This window comes from Galeopterus variegatus, unplaced genomic scaffold, assembly GCF_000696425.1.
Source record: "Galeopterus variegatus unplaced genomic scaffold, G_variegatus-3.0.2 Scaffold962, whole genome shotgun sequence".
NCBI classification, from domain to species: Eukaryota; Metazoa; Chordata; class Mammalia; order Dermoptera; family Cynocephalidae; genus Galeopterus; species Galeopterus variegatus.
In genome coordinates, this window is record NW_007727073.1 from 1 (window position 1) to 21,778 (window position 21,778).

At 45.2% G+C, this 21,778-nt stretch overlaps 1 protein-coding gene across 1 annotated transcript in view; it reads right to left on the reverse strand.

Moving 5' to 3' along the window:
* Nucleotides 1-2,583: 2,583 nt before the first annotated feature.
* The window catches only part of LOC103591333 (probable phospholipid-transporting ATPase IIB), a gene marked incomplete at its 3' end in the record, with an annotated part of 237,759 nt that continues 218,564 nt past the window's right edge, over nucleotides 2,584-21,778 (reverse strand). The window contains exons 17-25 of the mRNA XM_008573772.1: nucleotides 18,375-18,458; nucleotides 17,862-18,032; nucleotides 15,849-15,947; nucleotides 14,007-14,096; nucleotides 11,798-11,942; nucleotides 11,453-11,517; nucleotides 10,007-10,162; nucleotides 9,532-9,596; nucleotides 2,584-2,692 (exon numbers count right to left, since the gene is read on the reverse strand). Coding sequence (XP_008571994.1) covers nucleotides 2,584-2,692; nucleotides 9,532-9,596; nucleotides 10,007-10,162; nucleotides 11,453-11,517; nucleotides 11,798-11,942; nucleotides 14,007-14,096; nucleotides 15,849-15,947; nucleotides 17,862-18,032; nucleotides 18,375-18,458 — 984 coding nt within the window. The remainder of the gene's footprint in view (nucleotides 2,693-9,531; nucleotides 9,597-10,006; nucleotides 10,163-11,452; nucleotides 11,518-11,797; nucleotides 11,943-14,006; nucleotides 14,097-15,848; nucleotides 15,948-17,861; nucleotides 18,033-18,374; nucleotides 18,459-21,778) is intronic.

The following is a 21,778-nucleotide window of genomic DNA, read 5'->3' on the forward strand; positions in this document are numbered from 1 at the left end:
AAAAAAAATACAAATAAATAAATAAATAAATAAATAAAAAAGAAAAAATAACTAAATTTTATCAACTTTAGTGGTTGAGTACTTTAGTGCCATTCTGTTTTCAAAGGACATGAAGGGTATTTGATTTTAAAAGAAGTAGATACTACAAAGATAAAAAGTATAAATTATTGGATCTTGAAAAAGAGGAACTTACAGAAAATGAGTGACCGAATTCTTGTCAAAAACATGTGGGAATGGCAACCTAACTTTAAGATACTGAGACATTCTAAATTGTTAATCACCTTAACAAAAATGGAAACCTGGTACCCTTCATGAGATCCAACTCAACCAGAATTGAACAGGAGCCCCTTATGTTGACGTGCCATCAGCCAGTGACACGGAGCTTACTGATTCATGGCTGCAGTCAGAAATGATGAGCCCCTCTGTCAGACACTTGTGACTCTATAAATATGTTCTTGTTACCAGAGCAATGTTGATACCCATAAAGACAGACACTGGGGGTAACCATCTACATCCCTAAAAACATGGAAGGCAACGTGGTCTGCGGCCCCACCCTGAGTGACTGGTAGAGACTGGTAGAGACTGCATGTGATGCTGCAGCCCCACTGATGAGAACTCATCTCAACACAACCATCCAGCAGCACCTGACAAGTGGCAAGCCTACCGTGGCCTTAACTCTGCTTGGATACTGGTTTCCTAGATTTAAGGGTAGCTTGTCTGGTTTTGTATGCTTATATGAAAAGCTTGGTTCCCTCTTATACTTGTGAGGCAGTGTCTAAGTAAACATTTTTAGGGCCTCTGGACATGAGGAAATGCTTGAGCTACTGAAATTGTAACCATGTGAAATGTCTTCCTGTGGTTTTGGATCTCTGATCCTATTCTGCTTTACTTAATCACAAGGGTTTCATCATTTTAGGATATTAAATGAAAAAGTCATTCTTCTAGTTGTAGTATATGTAGTAACGTGGGATAATCTCTCCTGGTAGTGACATCATGATAATAATGCTTGATATTTATGTCTCATTTTATACTATATTAGTGAACTAGCTTTATGTGTCCTGATTATGAAAGTAATACAGACATTTTGTATTTTTTTCAAGGAACTTTAAAGTCTTTATTTCATCAGATCCTTACAATAAATAACACCATGAAATCCAAAAGTTAACATGACTTACCCAGCACCTCTCTGGGTAGTGGTTACCTAGAGTCCAGTTTTAGTCAGTGGTTAGCTGGACTAGAATCTAGTTTCTTTAGTGCCTACTCTAATTCTTTCTCCACTATACAATACTGCTATAGCTACAAAAATCTGAGTTGATAATTTCAGGTTATCAACTATAAACCTAAATTTAATGGAGGGTTAGTAGATTTTGTTCTCAGTGTTGGTTCAGGAAAAGCTAGCCTTATGGAAAAATTCCACAGTTCCCACAAGTTATATTTGGAGAGCTGAGCCTTTCTTTTACTTGGTGTCTTTGTACATTCTCTAAAGTAGGCTGTAAAACATGCTTTCATAAAAATATCATAAACTCAAGACTTCCTTTAGGAATATCTTTGGCATAGTTTCAGGTTAATGAAGTTTTCAGGGGGTAGACTTTTTTCTTAGTATTATCACTGTGAGAACAGCTACAGGTCTCAGGGACAGAAACATGTTGTTGATCATTTTTCAGAGGTAGTTCTGAAGTCCACAACTAGAGAGAGATTTGGGAATGTGCAGGGAACTCCTAGCCAATGAATCCATGGATTTCTAGTTTTCGGAACTGCTGTGGATTGAATTGTGTCCCCTCAAAGTTTCATATGTTGGAGGCATGGTCCCTACCGCAACAGTGTTAAGAGGGTGAGAAGTCCTATTATGGTAATTGAGAGGTGGGGCCTTGAAGAGGTGATCATATTGTTAGGACCCTGCCACATGGCTCGAGGGCTTTAAAAGAAGAGCACGTGAGAAGTTCTCTCTCTCTGCTCTGCCATTTCTGCCATGTGAGACCCCTAGGTCACTGTCGCCACCACCAAGACCCTCACCAGATGTGTTCCCTGGACTTGGACTTCCCAGCCTCTGAAACTGTAAGCAGTAAATTCCGTTTTCTTACAAAGTACCGAGGTTCCAAGTATTTTGTTATAAGCAACAGAAACAGACTAATACAGGTATGCTACATTTTGCAGCAAATAAACAGGAAGTTGATCTTATAGCAAATCCAACAGTGCTGAGCAGAGGAACCGCAGCTAACAAGCATGCTTTATACAGGAATGATGAAAGGAGTGGTTCTCAGACATTGGTGAACTTACTAATCTATTTGCTAAATTCAAAAAAGTTCCACAAATGGTCTACAGCAACCTCTAAGATTCTAATTTCATGCATGGTATTAGAGCTTTATTGCAAACATTTGAGAAATTTTTTTTACCCCCTGGGATGTTTTCCCCTTTTGAAGTTTAGCTCAAAAGGGAAATGTCAAAAAATAATTAGGAGAAACAAAAAATGACTGAAAGGACAGGCAATAATTACTCAAAAAACACTTGGACATGCCTCATGACTGGCATGTTTTCTCATTCTTGTAAAATACCAGGCATATGTGCAGAGGCCTCAGGTCCCACCTTGGTGAGGTCCTTGTACAGCTCTGGGTATAGCAGCGCCATCTCTGGCTTCACATCTTGATCCAGCACTAAGGAGAACACTGGGAACATAGTGTATATAGTTGCATACCTTAAAAACCAGGAAGAAAATTAAATCAGTCTGAGAAAATTATAATACAACTATGAACATGCCTCTAGAATTAGAGGTCAAAGTTTCCAGAAACAAACTGAAAAACCTCACAAAAAAACAAAAAGAACCAAGTTGGCAACCTAGTAAGATTATTCTTGGAAACTAAATATTTACTCCACAACACAGTAACATGTTCCATAAGCCACAGATGCTTACAGGTAGCAGTATCCATTAAAACGTTTTTTTTAACTAAACCTCTTACTAGAGATCATTGCAGACTCACATGCAGTTGTCAGGAAAAACACAGAGATCCCTCACACCCTTTAACCAGTTTCCCCCAGTGGTAACAACTTTAAACTTCAAAACCATAGTATAAATCTTACCACCAGGACAGGGGCACGGACACAATCCAGATGCGCGTGCCCATCACCAGAGAGACCCCCCTGCCGCCTTTCATCTCCTTGATGGCTTTCCATCGCCCCCCCTCTCCCCTGAAAACCATGCATCTGTTCTCATCCCTAAGACTTTGTCATTTAAGATTATGACAGAAGTGGCTTTTACAGCAGGGACTGCAGCCTCGGCTTCCCACTCATCACACCACTCTAAGGAGCGCCGGCTGCTGCGTGTGAGCATTGCTCGTCTCTTCTCGTGGCTGGGCAGCACCTCGAGGGGCAGATGAACCATGGTTTGCCCATCTATTCATTCACGGAAGTCCCTCTGGGTTATTCCCACTTTGGGGTTGTTACAAATAAAACTGCTATAAACATTCATTGCACACTCATTTTGGACAGAAGAGCCAACCAGGACGTGGCCAGGAGAACAACTGCTGGGTCATGTGGTGGTGGCATGTTTCATTTTTTCTTAAAGAAACTGCCAAAATGTTTTTCAGACTGTAGGATTTACATTCCTACTAGCAATACAGGAGCTATTCAGTTTCTCTAAATCTTTACCTTGTTATCTCCAGGCAGTGGTGGGAGTCTAGAGCCCACTGCCTGGGGGGCTCACTACTGCCTTGGGAAGGGAGTCCTGGCTCCCCCCTCGGCTGCCCTGGAGAGGTGCTGGGGCCTTATTACAGTCACATGAGGATAGACATGTAGGCCCACTCCCGGCCTTTCTGAGGAGGCAGGGGGGGAGGGGGCAGCTTTTTGTTTGGCGTTTGGCTGGAGTAGAGTGATTACTGTCTAAAGCTGTCTGTCTTGCCCAGATGCCCTCTCCTGGTCCTTTGGCCAGAAAGAAGGAGACTGGTACTGGGACTTTGGGACTTTTTTGCTTCTGTACCGTCGATGTTTCCAGGTTGCTGCGTCTTCAGCAGGAGCGACCCAGGGAGTGCACTGTAGTGGCACCCCCCGGGGCAAGGCACCTCCCTGCCGGCCTTCCCTCCCACGTGCAGTCTTCTGTGTGCTCTGTGTGGTGCCCAGGGTTCCCAGTCGTCCTCAGCAGCAGAACAGGAAAATCACATTCCCTCATCTTCCCAGAAGTGGGGCTGGGTTTTTTTAATGGCATTTTCACCTGTGAGAAAGCATTCACGTTGGGAAGATGGTCCATTGGCAGAGGACATTTAAGCTTTGTGAAACGTGAATGCCTGAAGGCTGCGTTCTGCTTTAACATGGCTGAGATTCCACCATCACTGAATGCAGGCTGTTCTATTCTTGAACAATTGTGGTTTATATATAAAATATTCTTTCACGTGAACTTTTCAGTCTACTTCATATCATCTGTACCCTTGGTGAATTACTACTGGGCAGAAATCTTAAACTAAATATCTATATGCTTCAGAGTACTTTATCGACAAAGTCAACCTTTAATTTCTTTATTAGGTTTAAATTTTCCTCCAAATCTTTAAGCACTTTTGTAATTTTCTTAGAAATTCCCACTCCCCTTAGAATTTAGGAACTTAATGGCCAAATAATTCAAGAAGAGCCCAGCACTGGGGAGGACATCAGCGGCCCCATGTCGCTTGCGGTGCGTGAGAATCAGTCCCACAAGTGGTCGGGGTGAAAGGTCGCTCAGGCGCTCAACTGCAGCCACTACCATCACCAGGAGGTCCCTGGTTTTGTACAGCGCATGGATGAGAACACTTTCTTTATGTCTTTCTTTATGCCAGACCTTTCCCTAGATTTTCAGCCTTTCAAAAGCTCATTGCCACACTGTTTTAAGCCCGCACTCTTGATGTTCAACTTTATGTGCAGTTTGATGAGACTGTGTACTGTGACTTCTACCACGGCCATGACACAGAAATCTGCACCACCGTGGAAGGGAAAGCCCCCTTGTGGGCCCGTGGCAGGTGGGAGACGGGCTGCCTGCTGTCGCTGCCACGAGGCTCGTCCCATCTGAAGCCCCGTGGACGTGGCAGCGCACAGCCCAGACTCTCGCATCAAGCTGTGTTCTCGGGGCATCACGTTGTTGAGATTCCTCACCCTTGCTGTGTGTGTCCTTCTTTCTCTGTAGTGCTGAGTGGCATTTCACTGGGTGGATGTAATGCAGTAGGTTCTTACATCCATCAGCTGATGGACATTTGGGTTTTTCCAGTCTTTGGTTATCATAAATAAAGCTATGAACATCCGTGTACAAGTCTGTGTGTAGAGGGGGGGTGTTCTCATTTCTCCTTGGTAAACACTGAGGAACAGGATTGCTAGATCATATAAGCGTATGTGTAATTTCATAAAAACTTCTGGAATAGCTTTGGTACTCTGTGCTCCTACCAGCAACACTGAGCTCCAGCAACTCCGCATTGCTGCCAGCACTGGCACTACCAGTCTTTGCAGCTTGACCTCTGTCGTGGCATCTCACTGTGGTCTAAGTATTTATTACCTCATGGCTAATCATGTTAAACATATTTTCATGTGCTTACTGGCCATTCTTATATCTCCCTTTGTGATGTTCGTTTAAATCTTTAGCCTTTTTTAAAACACTGAGTCTGTCGTCCTATCACTGAGTTGATCATTAAAATTATAAAGCTTTTGTCAGATAAATGTACCAAAAACATTTGCTCCCTGTCTACCTTTTCATTTGATTACTATTGTCTTCAGAAAAGCAAAACATTTTAATCTTGATGAAGTCCATCTTGTCAATTTTTTCTTTAATGATTCGTACTTTTTGTGCCTAAGAAATCTTTCCTACTAAGGTTCTAGGCTTTTTGGCTGTTGACTCCAGATGTCTCAGAGTTGCTTCCCTTCTGAGGTGCCTCAGTCCTTACTGCCTGTTGTCCAATATCTGAAAACACGTACTTGATCCTGCTTTCCAGTTGACTGGGTGGGGAGGATAAATCTGTTGTCTGCTATTCCAGTCGTGGTCAGAAATGTAAGTCCCCAGGACCCTTCTGATCCACCTGAGCCGAGGCTCTTCAGGCTCCGGACAGGGCTCCCTGCACCACACTCTGGCCCTGCCCCCCCAGGGCCACGAGCCAGTCTCCCAGTGCTGCTCACCTTCTCGGGTGCTCAGTGAAGATACTGCCTCGTAGTTTCAGCAAGCACATTCTCGGGCTCTCTATCTGAGTCACTAGCAAGGACAGAAAGTAAATCCACGCCCAGGGAAGAGTGCTGGGGTGGCACTGTGAGTGGGTCCTCCTGGAAAGCTGCCCATTACACCTCTCAGAGCCTCTAACTGCCAATGTGCGTGGAGCACTTCCAAGAGGGGCTCGACCGCAGCGGCTCCTGAGAGGACCATGCAGGGAGCACTCTGCTGGAGGGCACCATGTATGACCAGGCCCGTCCCTGCCACACTCCTGGCTCTGTCCTGCACGCGGGCACATGCCTCCTCCTCCCGGCCTCCCTCTACCTCTCTTGCCTCATTAAAGTCAAAAACAAGACCATGAAATTTGTGTAATTAAATTCTATCAATTGTCTTCTAGTTTCTAGAGCCAGTTTTTCTGTCACAGAAAAACACTGGTTTGGTTAGATTTTATTTTATAAAAATATGATGTTGTTTCTTGCTCAGTTCTCAGTATTTATTTTCTAGGTGAAGGCAAACTGATTTTATTATTTATTTTCAAAGAAGCTTAACTTAAAAGCATCTCCCCTCCATTCTCCCACCTACCAACTTCAGGGTACTAATGCTTAAGAAAATTACAGACGCCTCATGAAAGTGACGGACACTCAGAGTAACTTTACATGAAACCCAATATAAATAAAAACGTCTGAACGACGAGATGTGTGTGCAGAAGAGGGTCTTACTGCAGAGGGAGGCGTCAAGTCTAGCACACAGGTGTGATTCCATTAACTCGGCAATTATTCTTTAAGGAGTGATCACCACAGTCCCTTACGTTTCCCTTTTAATATTTCAACTCTGTAATTTTTAAAATGTGAAAGAAAGTGAGAATGGTTATGCTCTTCTTTGACCTCCAAGGAAGACATGCACTGTTCAAACTCAAGATGTAATTAGTGTTACTGTGCAAATTCTGTACTACTTGATGGCAGTTAATGTAATAATTGTCACAAATATATAAGCAACAGAAAAACTTACACAAAAGAGCAATGGCTTTTTGTTCCTTTAAGATTTTCCACCTTTTTTTGAAGCCCTATAAGAAATACTATTGGAATCAATGGAAAGCTGAGAATGTCGGGACAAATTCTGCCATGATTTCCACTAATTATGTGGGCTATGACTTGGCAGATTGCTGGGCACATACTTCAGTCATGTAGAAACACAAAACAAGACCCCAACCGCTGCCATATGAAGGTCATCTGTGACGTGACCTGTGTGTCTCACACCTTGGGCTGGGGAGCCTCAGGTGGCCAAGATGACCCAATGCCAACAAGAGAGTTTCCTTATACACCACAAAAAGATTTACTATTGAGAAAGCTTTGGGGGAAGGCTGATCATAATTACATTTACCTATGTGATTATATCAAGAAGGGGTCTAAAAAGTAGGCACTTTTGCCAAGATGAAGGGCTAGGGGATGAGAGAAGACTTAAAACACATGCATGGATCTATTTTAAGCTTTTAACTGCTTTATTCAAAGTCATTGTTAAGACCACAGAACAGGATACTGACACACAGGGAGAAACAGTGTTAACACAGGCGGGTGAAGGATGTGGCATCAGTAGCAAATGCCACCAGAGTTGGAGAAGCTGAGTGACCCACAGCCCGCTGTCTTGAGGATAGGGAGGCCCTGGGATCCCTCAAAGCTTGGCTCCTCCTCAGGGACAGGTGATTCATTTGTACTGAAGGTCCACTCTGTGACAGACCTTAATGGTAGACACGAGGACCTGATAGTAGATGCAGAAGAATGGGACGCAAACCCGTAAACAGGACACTGCGACCTGGCAATGTGGAGGCATGCCGTGGGGGTCGAGGAGCCTCCTGGGCTGAGGCAAGGACATGGGGGCCACTGGTAGTAGTTAAGGACATGGGGGCCACTGGTAGTAGTTTGGGCAAAGGCAGCAGGGAGCATCGTGCAAGGAGACCAGAGGACAGGGAAAGCCTGGAAGACTAGGGGAGTGAAGGAAGCGTGCCCTTGGACTGCAGGGAACCCACATCCAGCACTGGCTCCAGCCTAGGGCTGCAGACCCAGTGGGGCTCCCCCAGACAGCGGGAGCTCCAGAAATGACAGGAGGCATCTGTATCACTGATTCTGACTAGGGAAGAGGGTGAAACCTAACATATGTACTGACTGATACTTCCCTGTATTTTACTAAAATTATTAGGAGTTCTTGGGAATCAGGGAATCGTCCCAAGAAACAGCATTTAGAATGCATACTTAAAGCAGCTCTACGGGGTGAAAGAGCTCACACATCTGTTTTCTGCTGACCTGGAGAGAAGCTAAATGATAGTGGGGAAGGCGCTGGTGTAAGTGGTTGGGGAAGCAGCGTAGAACCAGCCTGTTTCCATGCAGATCTGGGCTCTGCTTCCTATGAGTGAGTTCCTGAACTCTGTAGGTTTCTTTCACTTTTCTCACACGTAAAATGGGGAAGAGATGAGGATAAATGAGTGATGAGATAGTGCTGGGAACATTGGCGTTAACAGTTGTTATTGTTAAATTGTCTTCTGAGACTCTGTTTAGCGGCCGGAATCCTGGTCCAGGTGAATGATCAGCCTTGAGGAGGTTAGTAAGGACAGGCCTTTGCTCTGCTGCCACGCACTCGCAGTCACCCTGATTTTATTTCTAGGCATAACCATAAAGCATGAGGACAAGAGAAATTCCAATCTATTCACTTTTCACAGAGAAGCCCTGTTTTGCAGATTTTGTAGGCAAACTTAGTGTGGCTTTAATTATAAATCACATGCATGGCACACTTCTGATGTAGTTATGTGAGATATCCAAGCAGACATCTCTGAAAATGAGATTTCACTGCTGCAAGGGAGAGACTCTGACAGTGTCTGTTTTGGCATTTGTTATGTCACGTCCAGATTTCAGGAAATGTCCCAGTGCTTTCTGTTATGTTTTTTGGGGTGAACTGGTCATGTTCCCGTTGTGATTAAGCAGTGCTCCAGTAGAGAGGAGCAGCACCAGGAAGACTGCAGCTGCTGGCTCCGCCCTTGATCCCATGATTGGGGACAGTGGAGGCACACGCCCCACCCCCAGCTCTGCCCCTTCACATTATGCCATGAGACTCTTTTAAGAACCCTCTAATCGGACACAGTTCTTAACACAAATCATGGTTTCCCCATGCCAACAAAACTTAATGAGAAAGTGAACAGCACACTTGCAAGAGGCACAGTGTTTAGGTGTTGTCCTGAAGTTCACCCATGCAGAGAGTGAGCTGTTACATCCCTGCTGTTCGTTCCACATGCTGGATGTGCAGGGAAGTACTCAGAAACAATATTCTATGTATGATTTTTTCACAATAAGGGTTCTCCCCGACATGATGCTATGAGGCACTATAAGTACTGAACTTACCCGACCATGAGGAATCCCTGGTACAAAGGGACAGACGCAAAGTAGAAGACTGAAGAAAACACAGCCTTAAATGAGAGAACACCAGGTGTTAAGAAACAAGCATTGCTTCACATTTACATCATTCTTTTTTTTTTTGTCTTTTTCATGACCGGTAAGGGGATCGCAACCCTTGGTGTGGTGTTGCCCGCACCGCGCTCAGCCAGTGAGTGCACCGGCCATTCCTATATAGGATCCGAACCTGCGGCGGGCGTGTCGCTGCGCTCCCAGTGCCGCACTCTCCGGAGTGCGCCACGGGGTCGGCCCCACATTTACATCATTCTGCACCCAGGCTTCTTAGAGCACCTTGTCATTAACATCTACTTAAAATACGACAACATCTAGTAAAACTGAGCAATCAGAACTCTCCTGTAAAACTTCCGTCATCTTTTCTAAACACTGTTGCCCCCGTGGGTGTGAACAACACAAGGTGTGGTACCTGCATAGTGGAGATGATAAGGCCCCGGTGCATCACAAACTGGCCCAGTGCGGCGGACCTCTTGTAGCTGCTCCGCCCGTGCACCACAAGCAGCCGGCCAACGTGTCGGAACTGTGTGAGAGAGAAGTCGGCCGCCAGTGAGGCCTGCTTCCCCTCCTGAAATGAAAACACAAGGCGCCTGTTTAAAATGACTGAACACACACAGGAATCACATGCTCTCAAAGCTGGGTTTTAAAACTCAGCTTTGAGACTGAAGGACTGAAACTCTCTCTCCACAGCTTTGAGAGCTTCAGCCAACTCAACGGGGACAGGTCCACATCAGCATATCCCACAGTCACAGGCAGAGCTTAGGCAGGAGGGCAGGCACCCACCACCTGTCCAAAGACATCTCAGTGTTCATGTCAAAAGGGGTTGCTTGCAAGTACTTTGGAAGAATTTGGCTTCAGCAGTCTATTGGCTTCACAGGAATTAAGTAAAGAGGGAGAACATGGCACTGGCCTTAGAGATCACCCTGGGATCTGGGTCCTCTTATATTAAAAAAAAAAATCTATCTCCCTGTTTCTCAAAGTTGTTGTAAAGTATCACAGAACAAAGTAGCTAAGGTAAAAGCCAAACGTGAGTCAGGTTAATTTTCCAGGCCTTTCTGTCTATGTGTTCATCCGAGTGATGGTGAGGAAAGAGATTGAGAACACAATGACGGCCTGCATGAAAGACAAACCTCAAACCACAGCCCAGTTGGCCAGGAGGTCCAGAAACCTAAACAGAGGATGTTGTACCTAAAACTGGAGAGAGAAGCTGAAGGTGCTATGGGAGGCCACAGAAAGGTCTGCCAGAATCTGACCTGAGCCTTACGGGCAGGTGACTAGACATGCATACGGCTCCAAGAACACCGAGGATGCTGAGGAGCTCCAGCGCTGACACACGTTAACATCACCTGCATTTCATAAAGATGAGAGCCCCAGCCACAGAGCACACAGCAGAACATGGGGACTTCCATCTACTCACTTTTTGCTGAAGTATGTGGCTCAGTGCCCAGCACAGACCAGGCTCACGAATACGTGCTGACTACATATGTGCTGACCAAGCATGTGTTGACTGACCATGTGTTGGATGAGCATGTTTTGAATGAGCATGTGTTGACTATGTGTTGACTGAGAATGTGTTGACTGAGAAAGTATTGACTGAGCATGTGTTGACTGAGTATGTGCTACCACGGTATGTAGAGATCAAATATGCACTATGTGTTGACTGACAATGTGTTGACTGACTATGTGTTGACTGAGCATGTGCTGACTGAGCAAGCACTGATTGAGTACTCATGGATCAAGTATGCACTGACTATGTGTTGACTGAGCATGTGTTGACTGAGTGCATGTTGACTGAGTATGCACAGACCGCATACATGTGATTAGGTGTTGAACATATGCGACGAGAGGACAAACCTACCTTTCCTTCAATCCCAATTCCACAGTCTGCTGCCTGAATCATGCTCACATCATTTCCTCCATCACCTGAGAAACACAAAAGTTGTGAAATAAAACACCTCTCCATCACGTTTTTCTTTTTTGGCACTACAGACTGTTTAAAAAATTTCCAGTAACGCAGATGAAATCAATCTGGCTGTAGAGCTGGAACACGATTTTGCCTGTAAATGTCAAGATATCAGTTCCTTTTAAAACGCTGCTGTGAACAAGGTGAGGCGGCATCTAACAGCTCACTGACAGGGGCTCTCGGTGCTGCAGCGCCCTGACCACCCTGGGAGGCTAGGGGCGGCGACAGGCTGGGGCTCACCGATGGCGCAGGTCCGCCTCCCTGTGTGCTGCTGCAGCAGCTTCACGATGTGGGCCTTTTGGGTGGGTGAGCAGCGGCAGCACACCACAGCAGGGCACTGGCAGGCCAGCTCCACAAACTCGTGCTCGTAGTATCTTAAACAGACCTGGAAGACAAAGTCTTGAGTGACTTCACCTTGTCGTCACCCACTCTATCCCAGATTTGTGTAATGTGGGAAGAGCAAACTGTGCGAGAAAAACCAGTAGCATTTCTCCAGTGTGGATGTGTTTCTATTTTCTGAGTCTGGCTTGTCCAACCAAGCCTTCTTCCTTATCTTGTGGCACAGCCTATCCAGGTGCTGGGGATCAAGGGTGAACCGACAGAGCTCACAGCTGTGCAGCAGGAGGCAGGGGTGAGGTGGGGGAGAGAGACCAGTGTGTTGAGGCCCCAGCAAACTGGGCTAGGAAAGCCTGCGTGGACAGGTAGCATGTGACAAGCAGAGAGCAGCTTGGGGAGGACCAGCTGCAGGAGAGGTGGCCATGAGAAGGACTGAGGGCTTCATATGAGTCTTGTTTCTGTGACTGAGCAGATCCAGGCTCTCCCCAAAAGTAATCAGTCTGTGCTCTTAGGATGGTTTCAACACCACCTTCCCAGGACTTGCCTGATAAAGATCTTTGTGTGATATGTAATGTCAAATACTCAAGGCCCTTGCCAAGAAGACAGTATCAATTCTTAATTGCCTACCTCGCTGACAAAGCCAAAATTCCCAAAGCACTGCCTGAAGGTTGTGGAGTCCATTCATTCTACCAGGTATTCTGAAATTCACCCCCATTGTGAAGGACAGGCAATCAGAAACCCAGGTTCTTAGGCTGTATGGTACCTATATCACCAACAGGCATACTGACATGCAGGAAACTGTTTCTCCCCAGCTGCTGGCTCGTTGCTAACATCACCCATGCCACACAGCCTGCCCCTTATGAGGGTAGGAAGTGCAAAATTTTCCTCTCTACTCAGCACCAGGAAAAGCTATAAACTGATGCTGGGCTGCTTTAGCCTGTCTCTCCAAGTGCAGACAGAGACTACAGCTGCCTGTTTTCTTCCCTTTCTCCCTTCTGTTGTCTGGGGCACAAGCTCACACAACGTCTGCAGACCTCCTCTGTAGCCTCACGGCACTCACTGTCACACAGTGTCTTTGCCCTGCCTGCATTTTATCTTCCTATGTCTGTTTACCTTTGCTTTGACTTCCTTATTTACATAATTTTCATTCTCATGTAATACATGTATTTTCACTCCCCTCGAATCCAGGCTGGCCTTGGTGACTTGCTTGACTAATATTATGTGACCAAAGTGACGCTGGGGGACAGCCACAGCTCTCGGTCATGAGTAGCTCATGGCTTCTGCCCGGACTTCTAGGAGTGCTTGCCTTGGGGACACAAGTCGGCATATAAGGTCTGAGATGCCCAAGCCCAAGAGCCCTGTGCACAGTCTGTGTGGAGAGAGAAGCGCCCACCAGCCCAGCCCCATGAGCTGGTCTCATGATGAGGACAGAGGCCCCTTTGGATGTCCCCCCACTGGCAGACGTGATGTGGACTGGAACAGTCAACAGCCAGATCCGAGGCCCTGGATGAGCTCTGGTGGAGCCTCCTCGGCCGTCTCCATCCAGCTGTTTCTTGCGGTACTTTAGGACCTTCACACACTCTAAAGTATACCAGGAATCTCCAAAAGATGGATATAATATGCAAGTTTCACTAATTTATTTCACTTGAGAAAGCCTCCCCTGTCCCCGCCACAGGTGGCTCTCTGGTGTTCCACAGGCACACGTGGGAATACTGGTTGGGAGCAGCTTAGATCAAGACTTCAAGGCTCCGTGAGCATGAGCCAGCACCCAGGGAGGCTCGGGATAAAACCACCCAGCCTCTGGAATACCAAGGGATAAACAACCACTGTGACAGGCCACGACTGCCTATCAGAGCTGCACAGCCACTGCTAAGACATAAAAACTGCCTAAGGATAGCAGAGATGGGCAGAAGTAGCCTGATAAATAACATTTGACTCAGGAAGACAATAGTCTACTGGCATTGACAGACAGACAGATACACACCTGATTAGGGACCAGCCTCACTTCCAAAAGGGGGATGGACAGACAGACATGTGCTAGGATGGGGACCAGCCCCACCTCAGAGAGGGGGATGGGCAGACAGACATGAGCTAGGATGGGGACCAGCCTTACCTCTAGAGAGTCCCCAGATATGACCAGTGCACAGTCGTGCTTCCTTCTAAAGGCATTGAGCTCCAAGTGGGCCTCTCCCCGACTGGTTACCTCCATTAAGGGAGAAAAAAGTATCCCCAATTAAAATGTTATCTAAATTAGAGGCACAGACAAGAAATTCTTTCAGAAATCTCAGAAAGATCCTTCAGACACATCAACTAAAGCCGACAGGTGCCTTACGTGTGAATCCCAGTAACAAGGTCTGTTCAGAGCCTCCTGCAGTGCTGGAGATGACCAACTACTCGCTCAACATGAATTGACAGCAGGAAACCCTGGCGTGAAATGCAGTGAGCACACACCTCACGAAGTTTACAGAAGAGGGGCCCGTGAACTGATAACTACCTCTGTACAGTTCAGGAGGGCAGCTGGCTTTTATAAATACCTTCCCTGAAGACATGACGATAAGTATTAAGACCCTCCTGGTACTGCCCGTGAAAACGATTCAGCGGAGTGGTGGGCAGGGTAGGCTGGTGTGGGTGAGCAGTGTTGTTGAGAATCACTGAATCATAACACCACGAATGCAGTTCTCAAGCATTTCAATACATCAGAAACCCAGAGCCCAAAGAAGGTGAGTTCCTCATTACCACGTACCAGGTAAGAGATGGAATGATCTTAAATCAAGGTTTTATTGAAAGACATCTCTTTTCATAATGTGCCAGTTGATGCAAAAACACTTTCCTAAAGGACTTCTGCTGCTCTGCTATAGGTGTCCACTCACTCCATTGGTTTCTGCTTAGTGTCTGAAGGACTAAACAGTCTAAAAGAGTAAAATTAAATACTAACCTTGAAATACCATTAATTTTAGAACAAAAACATTTTAGAAACCAAAGTACAGGTTTTTGACATTCTTTCTGTGGAGACTTTATAGGGCACAGAAGAAGTGATATTATTATAAGACTGAAATAAATTAAAAGCTTCATGTGGTTCAAATTAACAATCTCAGACTCATCTTTAAATAGGTAGATTTTATTGTGAAAAATTTAATTTGTGGTGCTATAACGTGGAAAAGCCAACAAAAATTGATCTGAAGTTTTATCAGAAGCATTAATAATTTAATTGCAAATAGTAGTCTGCAGGGCTTCATTTGCGATTCTGATGCTTCAAAACAAACTACATTTACATGTAAATTATATTCTAATAACGGCTTCTGAAGGTGCAAGTGCTTCATTTGGCACAGACACAGATGAGGGGTGTCTGTTCACCCACCATCCATCAAGGCCAGAGGATCGTTTATTTTTTGTTTGAAATAAGTGTAGTCGTAACTAATACATACAGTAAACACATAAATTCAGATTATTCCTATTAATCTCCTTTTGGCTAGTTAAGAAAGAGCTATCTAGTCTGAAAATGGCAGTAGACTAAAAACACATTCCTGCTGTGTATTTATTTAGAGCTTGTTTCACAAAAGCAGCTTCTGGACAACAGGTAATGTGCATAACTAACAGAAAAATGTAATTTTTAAAAATCAATTCACGTTTAAACAAATTGAATAGAAAATGACTGTGGTACGTATATTTAAAATAGAAAGTAGTAAATAATACCAATAGTACAACAGAAAAACACTTCTGAATTTAGAGCTTGTTTACCAAAAAGCAGCATTTTCATCACATTTAATGTACATAACTAAAAGAACGCTATTTTAACATGATTTTTTTTAATTGAGCAAGAAAACAATTACAATACTTCTTTTTAAAATATATTTTGTAATAAATAAAAAACTACATATACATTCTCACAAAAACAGCACATTTTAACTGTGAGATAAACATTTAAAAATTCAAAGTGATTCAGATATATACTTACTGGTCTGAAAATATGAATGTCTTGTGTTCTGGACACCAAGTGTGAACTCTTGGCAATGCAAGTAGCTGTCTCGAGCTTGTCTCCCGTTAGCATCCATATCTGTGGACAATGTGAACTGGTGAGTGTCAATAATACAGTTACACTCTCCTCTCTTCGAAGTGTCCACCCTTGAACAGCCATTTGTACACCATGGTGACAGCAGCATTATCCACTGTAGCCAACAGGTGGAAACAGCCCAAGTGTTCATCAACAGATGAATGGATAAACTAAACGTGGTATATATATAAGAAGTGTCTACTGACTTGCTTGGCTAAAATAAGTACGAGCAAAATGACGTTCAGACTCAGCAGCTGAGAGGTGGAGGCATATAACTGAGGACAGGGGGCTGGTCACTGCACAGCGGAATCAGGGAGAACACCCATCTGTGCCAAGATGCACATTTACAAAGCCTCCCACGGTGGGCCAGCAGAGCCGGGAGTACCACAGAGACCTCTATTTTACCCTGCTAGTTTTTCAGCTGGAAACTGAGGCTCAAATGGATAAACGATCCACAGTTATGCTAAAAGTTGCTTGTATCAAATAAATATCAGATACTATCACTTTTACATTAAAAAACATATACACGTGTGTTATACATGTGTGTATGTCCCTAAAGTATAAAGAGAGTAAAATATCAGGATATTTAATAAAAGAGATATTTTGCATGTATTTTATATAACAGCAAAAAATTCCTAGTAATATACTCATTATGGTCAGAATGTCTCAGATTTTTTATGTGTCATATAAAAATATGCATTAAAAGTAGAAACAGAAAAAAACTTATGTGGTATACTGATTATGTGCTTAGGTGTCACCTACCTGTGGCTCTTCTCAACGTCTGAGGATTTGTGCTTTATATTTATTTTACATATTTATATCATTATGACAAAGGTGAACAGTAACTACCACTGCTGAGCAACCTGTATGCAAGTTAGGAAGAGTACATCAGATCTGGTTTAAATATGACCTTCATTTCAGAAGAATATCTGAAATCAGATTTTATATTACGTAGAGATAAAAAGAACCTGATACTTTGGACATTAAATGTAAGGAATAAAGAGCAGACTCCAGAAAGTCTCACATAGCTTTGCAAAGAATTAATATAAATACCCAAATCTTTATACAAGAAACATCCACTACTCTGATACATTGATGACCAGCATGTATAATTAAGAAATAGACTGGTTTGAGGCCTACTAAAAATTACAATAGAAGGAACAGGTCATCTGCTTTTAGTTCACATTTCTGCATCCCATTTTTTGGCCGTACGATATAATCAAGCTCTGGTGCCGTGGACATTTGGGTCTGAAATGCTAGCTCCTAATTCCGAACTCTTATGTGAACAGTGACTCAGAAATCAGCTGCAGCCTCAACACTCTCCAGGGCTGTCGAGAACCGACAGGAAACCTTTCCAGCGTCTCTGCCAATGCAGACTCCTGCAGCACAAGAACAACAGACCCTCAACCCGGAACCGTGGCCTTGCCAGGGGCCCAGGCCTCTTTCTGGGGCACGGGCAAGGCTCGAACCGCAGCCAGCACAGCTCTGCCTTGGTGCATCTTCCTTCAGTAGCGACAGTTTTCTCCATTTTCAAAAGCAGAGCCCCAAATCCTGCAGGGAACACTAAATCAACTTCTCAACCCTTCTGTGGAGAACACACGAGGCAGGAATTGTGTCTTGGGAACTCAACCTCTTGGCACAATCTGCTGATGGGACCCCGCATGGGACGAGGACGGCGGCGAGCAGGAGCGTCCTGGGCTTTCCAGAATGGCCACGAGCTCAGCCGGCAGCGGGGCAGGATGGCACGGCCACCATGCGGTGGCATACGGCAGACGGGACAGGCGCTGATGCAGCGAGGCTGTCCTGCCGAGGATGCGGAAGGGATGCAGCAATGCGCTGGCTACACACGCTGCAGAAAGGAGCCGGGGGCGGCTCTGCCCGCAGAGGGCCTGCGCAGCGACCCCCGAGGACACGCACCTTGACACCCGCGTTGCGCAGCAGCTCCAGCGTGGGCCGCACGTCGGCCTGCAGCTGGTCCTCCACCCCAGTGAGGCACAGTAGCTCCATCTCCCGCTCCAGACTCTCCACCACTGCGGCCACCTTGAGCGCCCTGTCGTGCAGACTCAGCTTGGCTTGACTGTACCGGCTCTGGGAAGAGAGAGGGAGACGCGTGTGCATGGGCACTGAGCGTGTGTCCTGCGCGGTACTCAGCTCAGCTGTGTCGTGACCACTTGGGGCCTGTCACGCACAGGAAGATTCACAGCTGTAAAGAGAGGACAATGCTCCTGCTCATGTGGCGCCCTTTCCTAGCAGACTGCAGAGGAGGGTGCACACACTCCTGAGTGCCCGGGCAAAGCGCCCCTGCTCCCACCCTGTGGGCCCTGATCTCACAGTCTCACACACGCGATAATTATGAACTTCAAGAGGAGAAAAGTGTCTGATGAGGGAAGAGACGTCTGTGAATAATGGGATGACTGGAGGTTGGCTCACCTCAAAGTCCTGGTACTGCTCTTCTGTGAGCATCCTCTTTGCCACCACGAGGGTCCGCAGCCCTTCACGCGCCATGTTTCCACACTGAAAGGAGGGGACGAATCACAGGGGGCCCCGCAGAGCCTCCTGACCGCAGCAGTGATGGGGTATCAGGGCACTGGCCAGCACCTCTCTCTGTGGTGATCACTGTTCCGTGCTCATTTATCCCGCTAACTTCGCGGAGTGTGTGCTACCTCCAAGCTTTATGACAGCAGGCGGGGCCTCACATGGCATGTAATAGGCAGGACCATGGTAAAACCTGGTGGCTGGATCTGAAGACTGTTTCTGCCACATGCTAGCTCTGTGTATTTGGGCAAAGTAATTATTCATCTGTGTCTCGCTTTCCTCATCAGCTGCCATGGGCTGAGTGTAGGGTTTTCTGGGACTCTGGCAATCTGCATAAAGTCCTGTGCCCCAACATATGGCAGACAGTTAGTGCCACATGTGTTAGCTTGTTGCTCTCTTTTTCACTTGTAATCACCTGGCCCTGCTTGCAGGATGACCGCATGGGGCAAATGCAGTTAGTGGACAGGATAGGAGTGGAGGACTGGGCAGTGGAGAGAGCCAAGGCCCGGGACACAGGCCAGACCCCAAAGCTCCTTGTGTCTCCTTTTGCGATTCAGGTCTTTTGGGTCAGGGAAAGGGAAGCCCCAGAGGAGTCACGTTACAACAAGAAATGGAAAAGCATTCAACAGTCCTCTGAAAAGACGTTAACTCCATTCATAGTCAGAAAATGCATCAAAATAATAAAATACTATTTTCTCCCTTTTAGAGGCAAAAATTCAATGGTTTTAGCTGGTGACAGGGTGAAGAGGCAGGCTGTGCAGTCCAAAGCCAGTGGTTGGTGCTAGCACAAACTGGCTTAAAAGTCACTGGCCACTTCTCTCAAAATTTAAACTGCACAGACCAGCAACACATACCCTACTGTTAGAAATTTAGCCTGTACCTGCAAAAGTATACCATGATGTCTATTCAAGGTGGATGTTTGCCCTATTATTTAAGTGGACAGGGCTCAGTTTTCAAAAGACTTGCAGCGGCACATTCATCCTAGGTTTTCACACAGCAGACCTGTAGGGTCCAGCAGAAAGCATGAGGTGGATTGCACTAGCCAACCCTGGGGCCTTGGGCCCCTTTGTGTGCCTTCTGCTCATGTGCATCCCTCCTGGGGCGCAGGGATGTGAAAGATGGCCAGAAGGGTCGAGTCCGGAGGGGCTGCTGCCCATGTGTGAGAGCATGTGCTCCTGAAACATGGGATGCCATCCTGCCTGGTAAGGAATTGCCTTACCCAACGTCACCCACTCTCCTCCTGGGCACATGGGGTGACTGAGGCACAGGGAGGCAGGAGGCACAGTGATAGAACTTGTGGGGGCCAGACATGTCCGCAACAGGCCACCAGGGGACCCCTCCTCAGGGAGGTGTTGGAGCCCCGTGCCAGTAAACCTGGGTATGCAAGGTTGTGACTGGCAGGAAAAGGAGAGCATGGTTCCCTGTGAAGTCTCCCTGCAGCCCTCTGGGCGCCATGTACAAGGCACGGCAGCACACGTGCCAGCTCTGCAGGCAGCTAGGGAAAGTGATGGCGAGGACCGTGATGTGGGTGTCTGGCCTCCTAGTGACACACAAAAATCCTGCACTGCCTGGGAAAGCACGCCTTTGTATATACATCATGTCCCCCATGGCCAAGGGTAGAAACCTTGTCATCCTGCCATCTCTTTAGGGCAAAAGTCAGCCCTCTGTGTGGGATATCCATCTCTAGTAAAGACAACTTGCTACATTTTGTGATAAAAGTTAACCTGGGTACAAATAAAAATGATTAAACTATTTGGATATTTTGAAAATTCCTTTTAATCATCTGGCTTATTGGATCTCATGCCTGTTGCTGACTCTGGAGGCTGCAGGGCTAGCAGGCAGAGCTGGAGGAAACCTGGGTCCAACACCCATCCCTGCATACCACTAGTAGTGTCTGCTCTGGTCTCCCCATTTAGGAAACCAGACAGTGACACTGCAGGATCAAAGATTACAAGAGACAGGGAGGTGACAGTCTCTGTGGTCCTGTTATACCTTCTTGTGTTTCCCAGTTGTAACCACTGACTGCCTTTATAATTCTACGTCTAGGGTCTAATTCAAGTTTGTGTTTAGAGGGAGGGAAGCCAATCTTCTCAAAGCCTCGACTTACCCTTAAGTGTTCTGCCAACTTAAATATTCTCACATTTTAGGTTTTAAAAAATCGGCCCTTCCTGTTATAGGATCAGTGAAAAGTATATTTTGTTAAACATTTAGAGAGCACAAGGTAATGGCTAAGAATCCAATTCAGGGGAATTTGCTTGAAACAGAATTACTCGGGACAAACTCAGGCTCTCAGAACCTGCTGTTCTGTCTTTTAAATAAAGTGAAAGGCTTTTAGACTATAATAATATTGCAACACAGATATTGGCAAAGGGTCAAAAGATTTATCTATCAAAAGAAAATACAATGTTGAGAAAATAAATGCTCACAGGATTTTTAATAAAGTTATCTTTGTGAAAAACAATCTGACATTATCTGTGGCAAGACATTTATTGATTTGACCTCATAAAGCTAAATAAATTAAACAAGTATTTTACAATTAATTGCACGTCATTATGACCAAAAGTAATTTTTATGGCATTCTACTAGGTCTTCAGGGAGTTTAATTTATTCATGTCCCAGATTAAATCAAAGTGCCCTGAAGGAGATATTGATTCATATTGCCAGTACCACCATGAACATTGGGGGAGTGGTCGCTGTACTGACAGATCATCTCTGAGGTAGAAGGGTAGGGTGAGAGAGATTTGAACACCAATAGTAACATGCGCTCAGTAAAAAGGGTCATGTCTACGATTATAATGGTTTTAGTTTTATTCTGAAATCCAACTATTAATAATTGAACTTAACAATAAATAATATAACCTCATGAGACTAACTACAAATCATATTTATTTAGGAAAGATTTAATGAAATATAGAATTCTTTATTATTTATACCTTATTTTCTATTTTTTAAGTGAATCCTACATGTGAATTAGCATTAGATCAAAATTCTAACGAAAATCACTTTGCAAATAATTAGATTACAAAATAAATATCATTAAAATACAACTTTGGTTATATATACAATATTATTTAGAATTCTTTAGTGAATGATTAATAATGCTTTTAATTTTTTTACTATCATAAATAAAATATTTTTCTTAAGAACCTACTTGTACATATCTACATGCATGCATACACAAAACAAAAATAAGTTATTTTCATAGAAAGTAAACTATTTAGGGCTGGCCCGGTGGCGCACTGGATAGTGCGCCGCTTGGGAAGCGCGGCGGCGCTCCCGTCCGAGGGTTCGGATCCCAC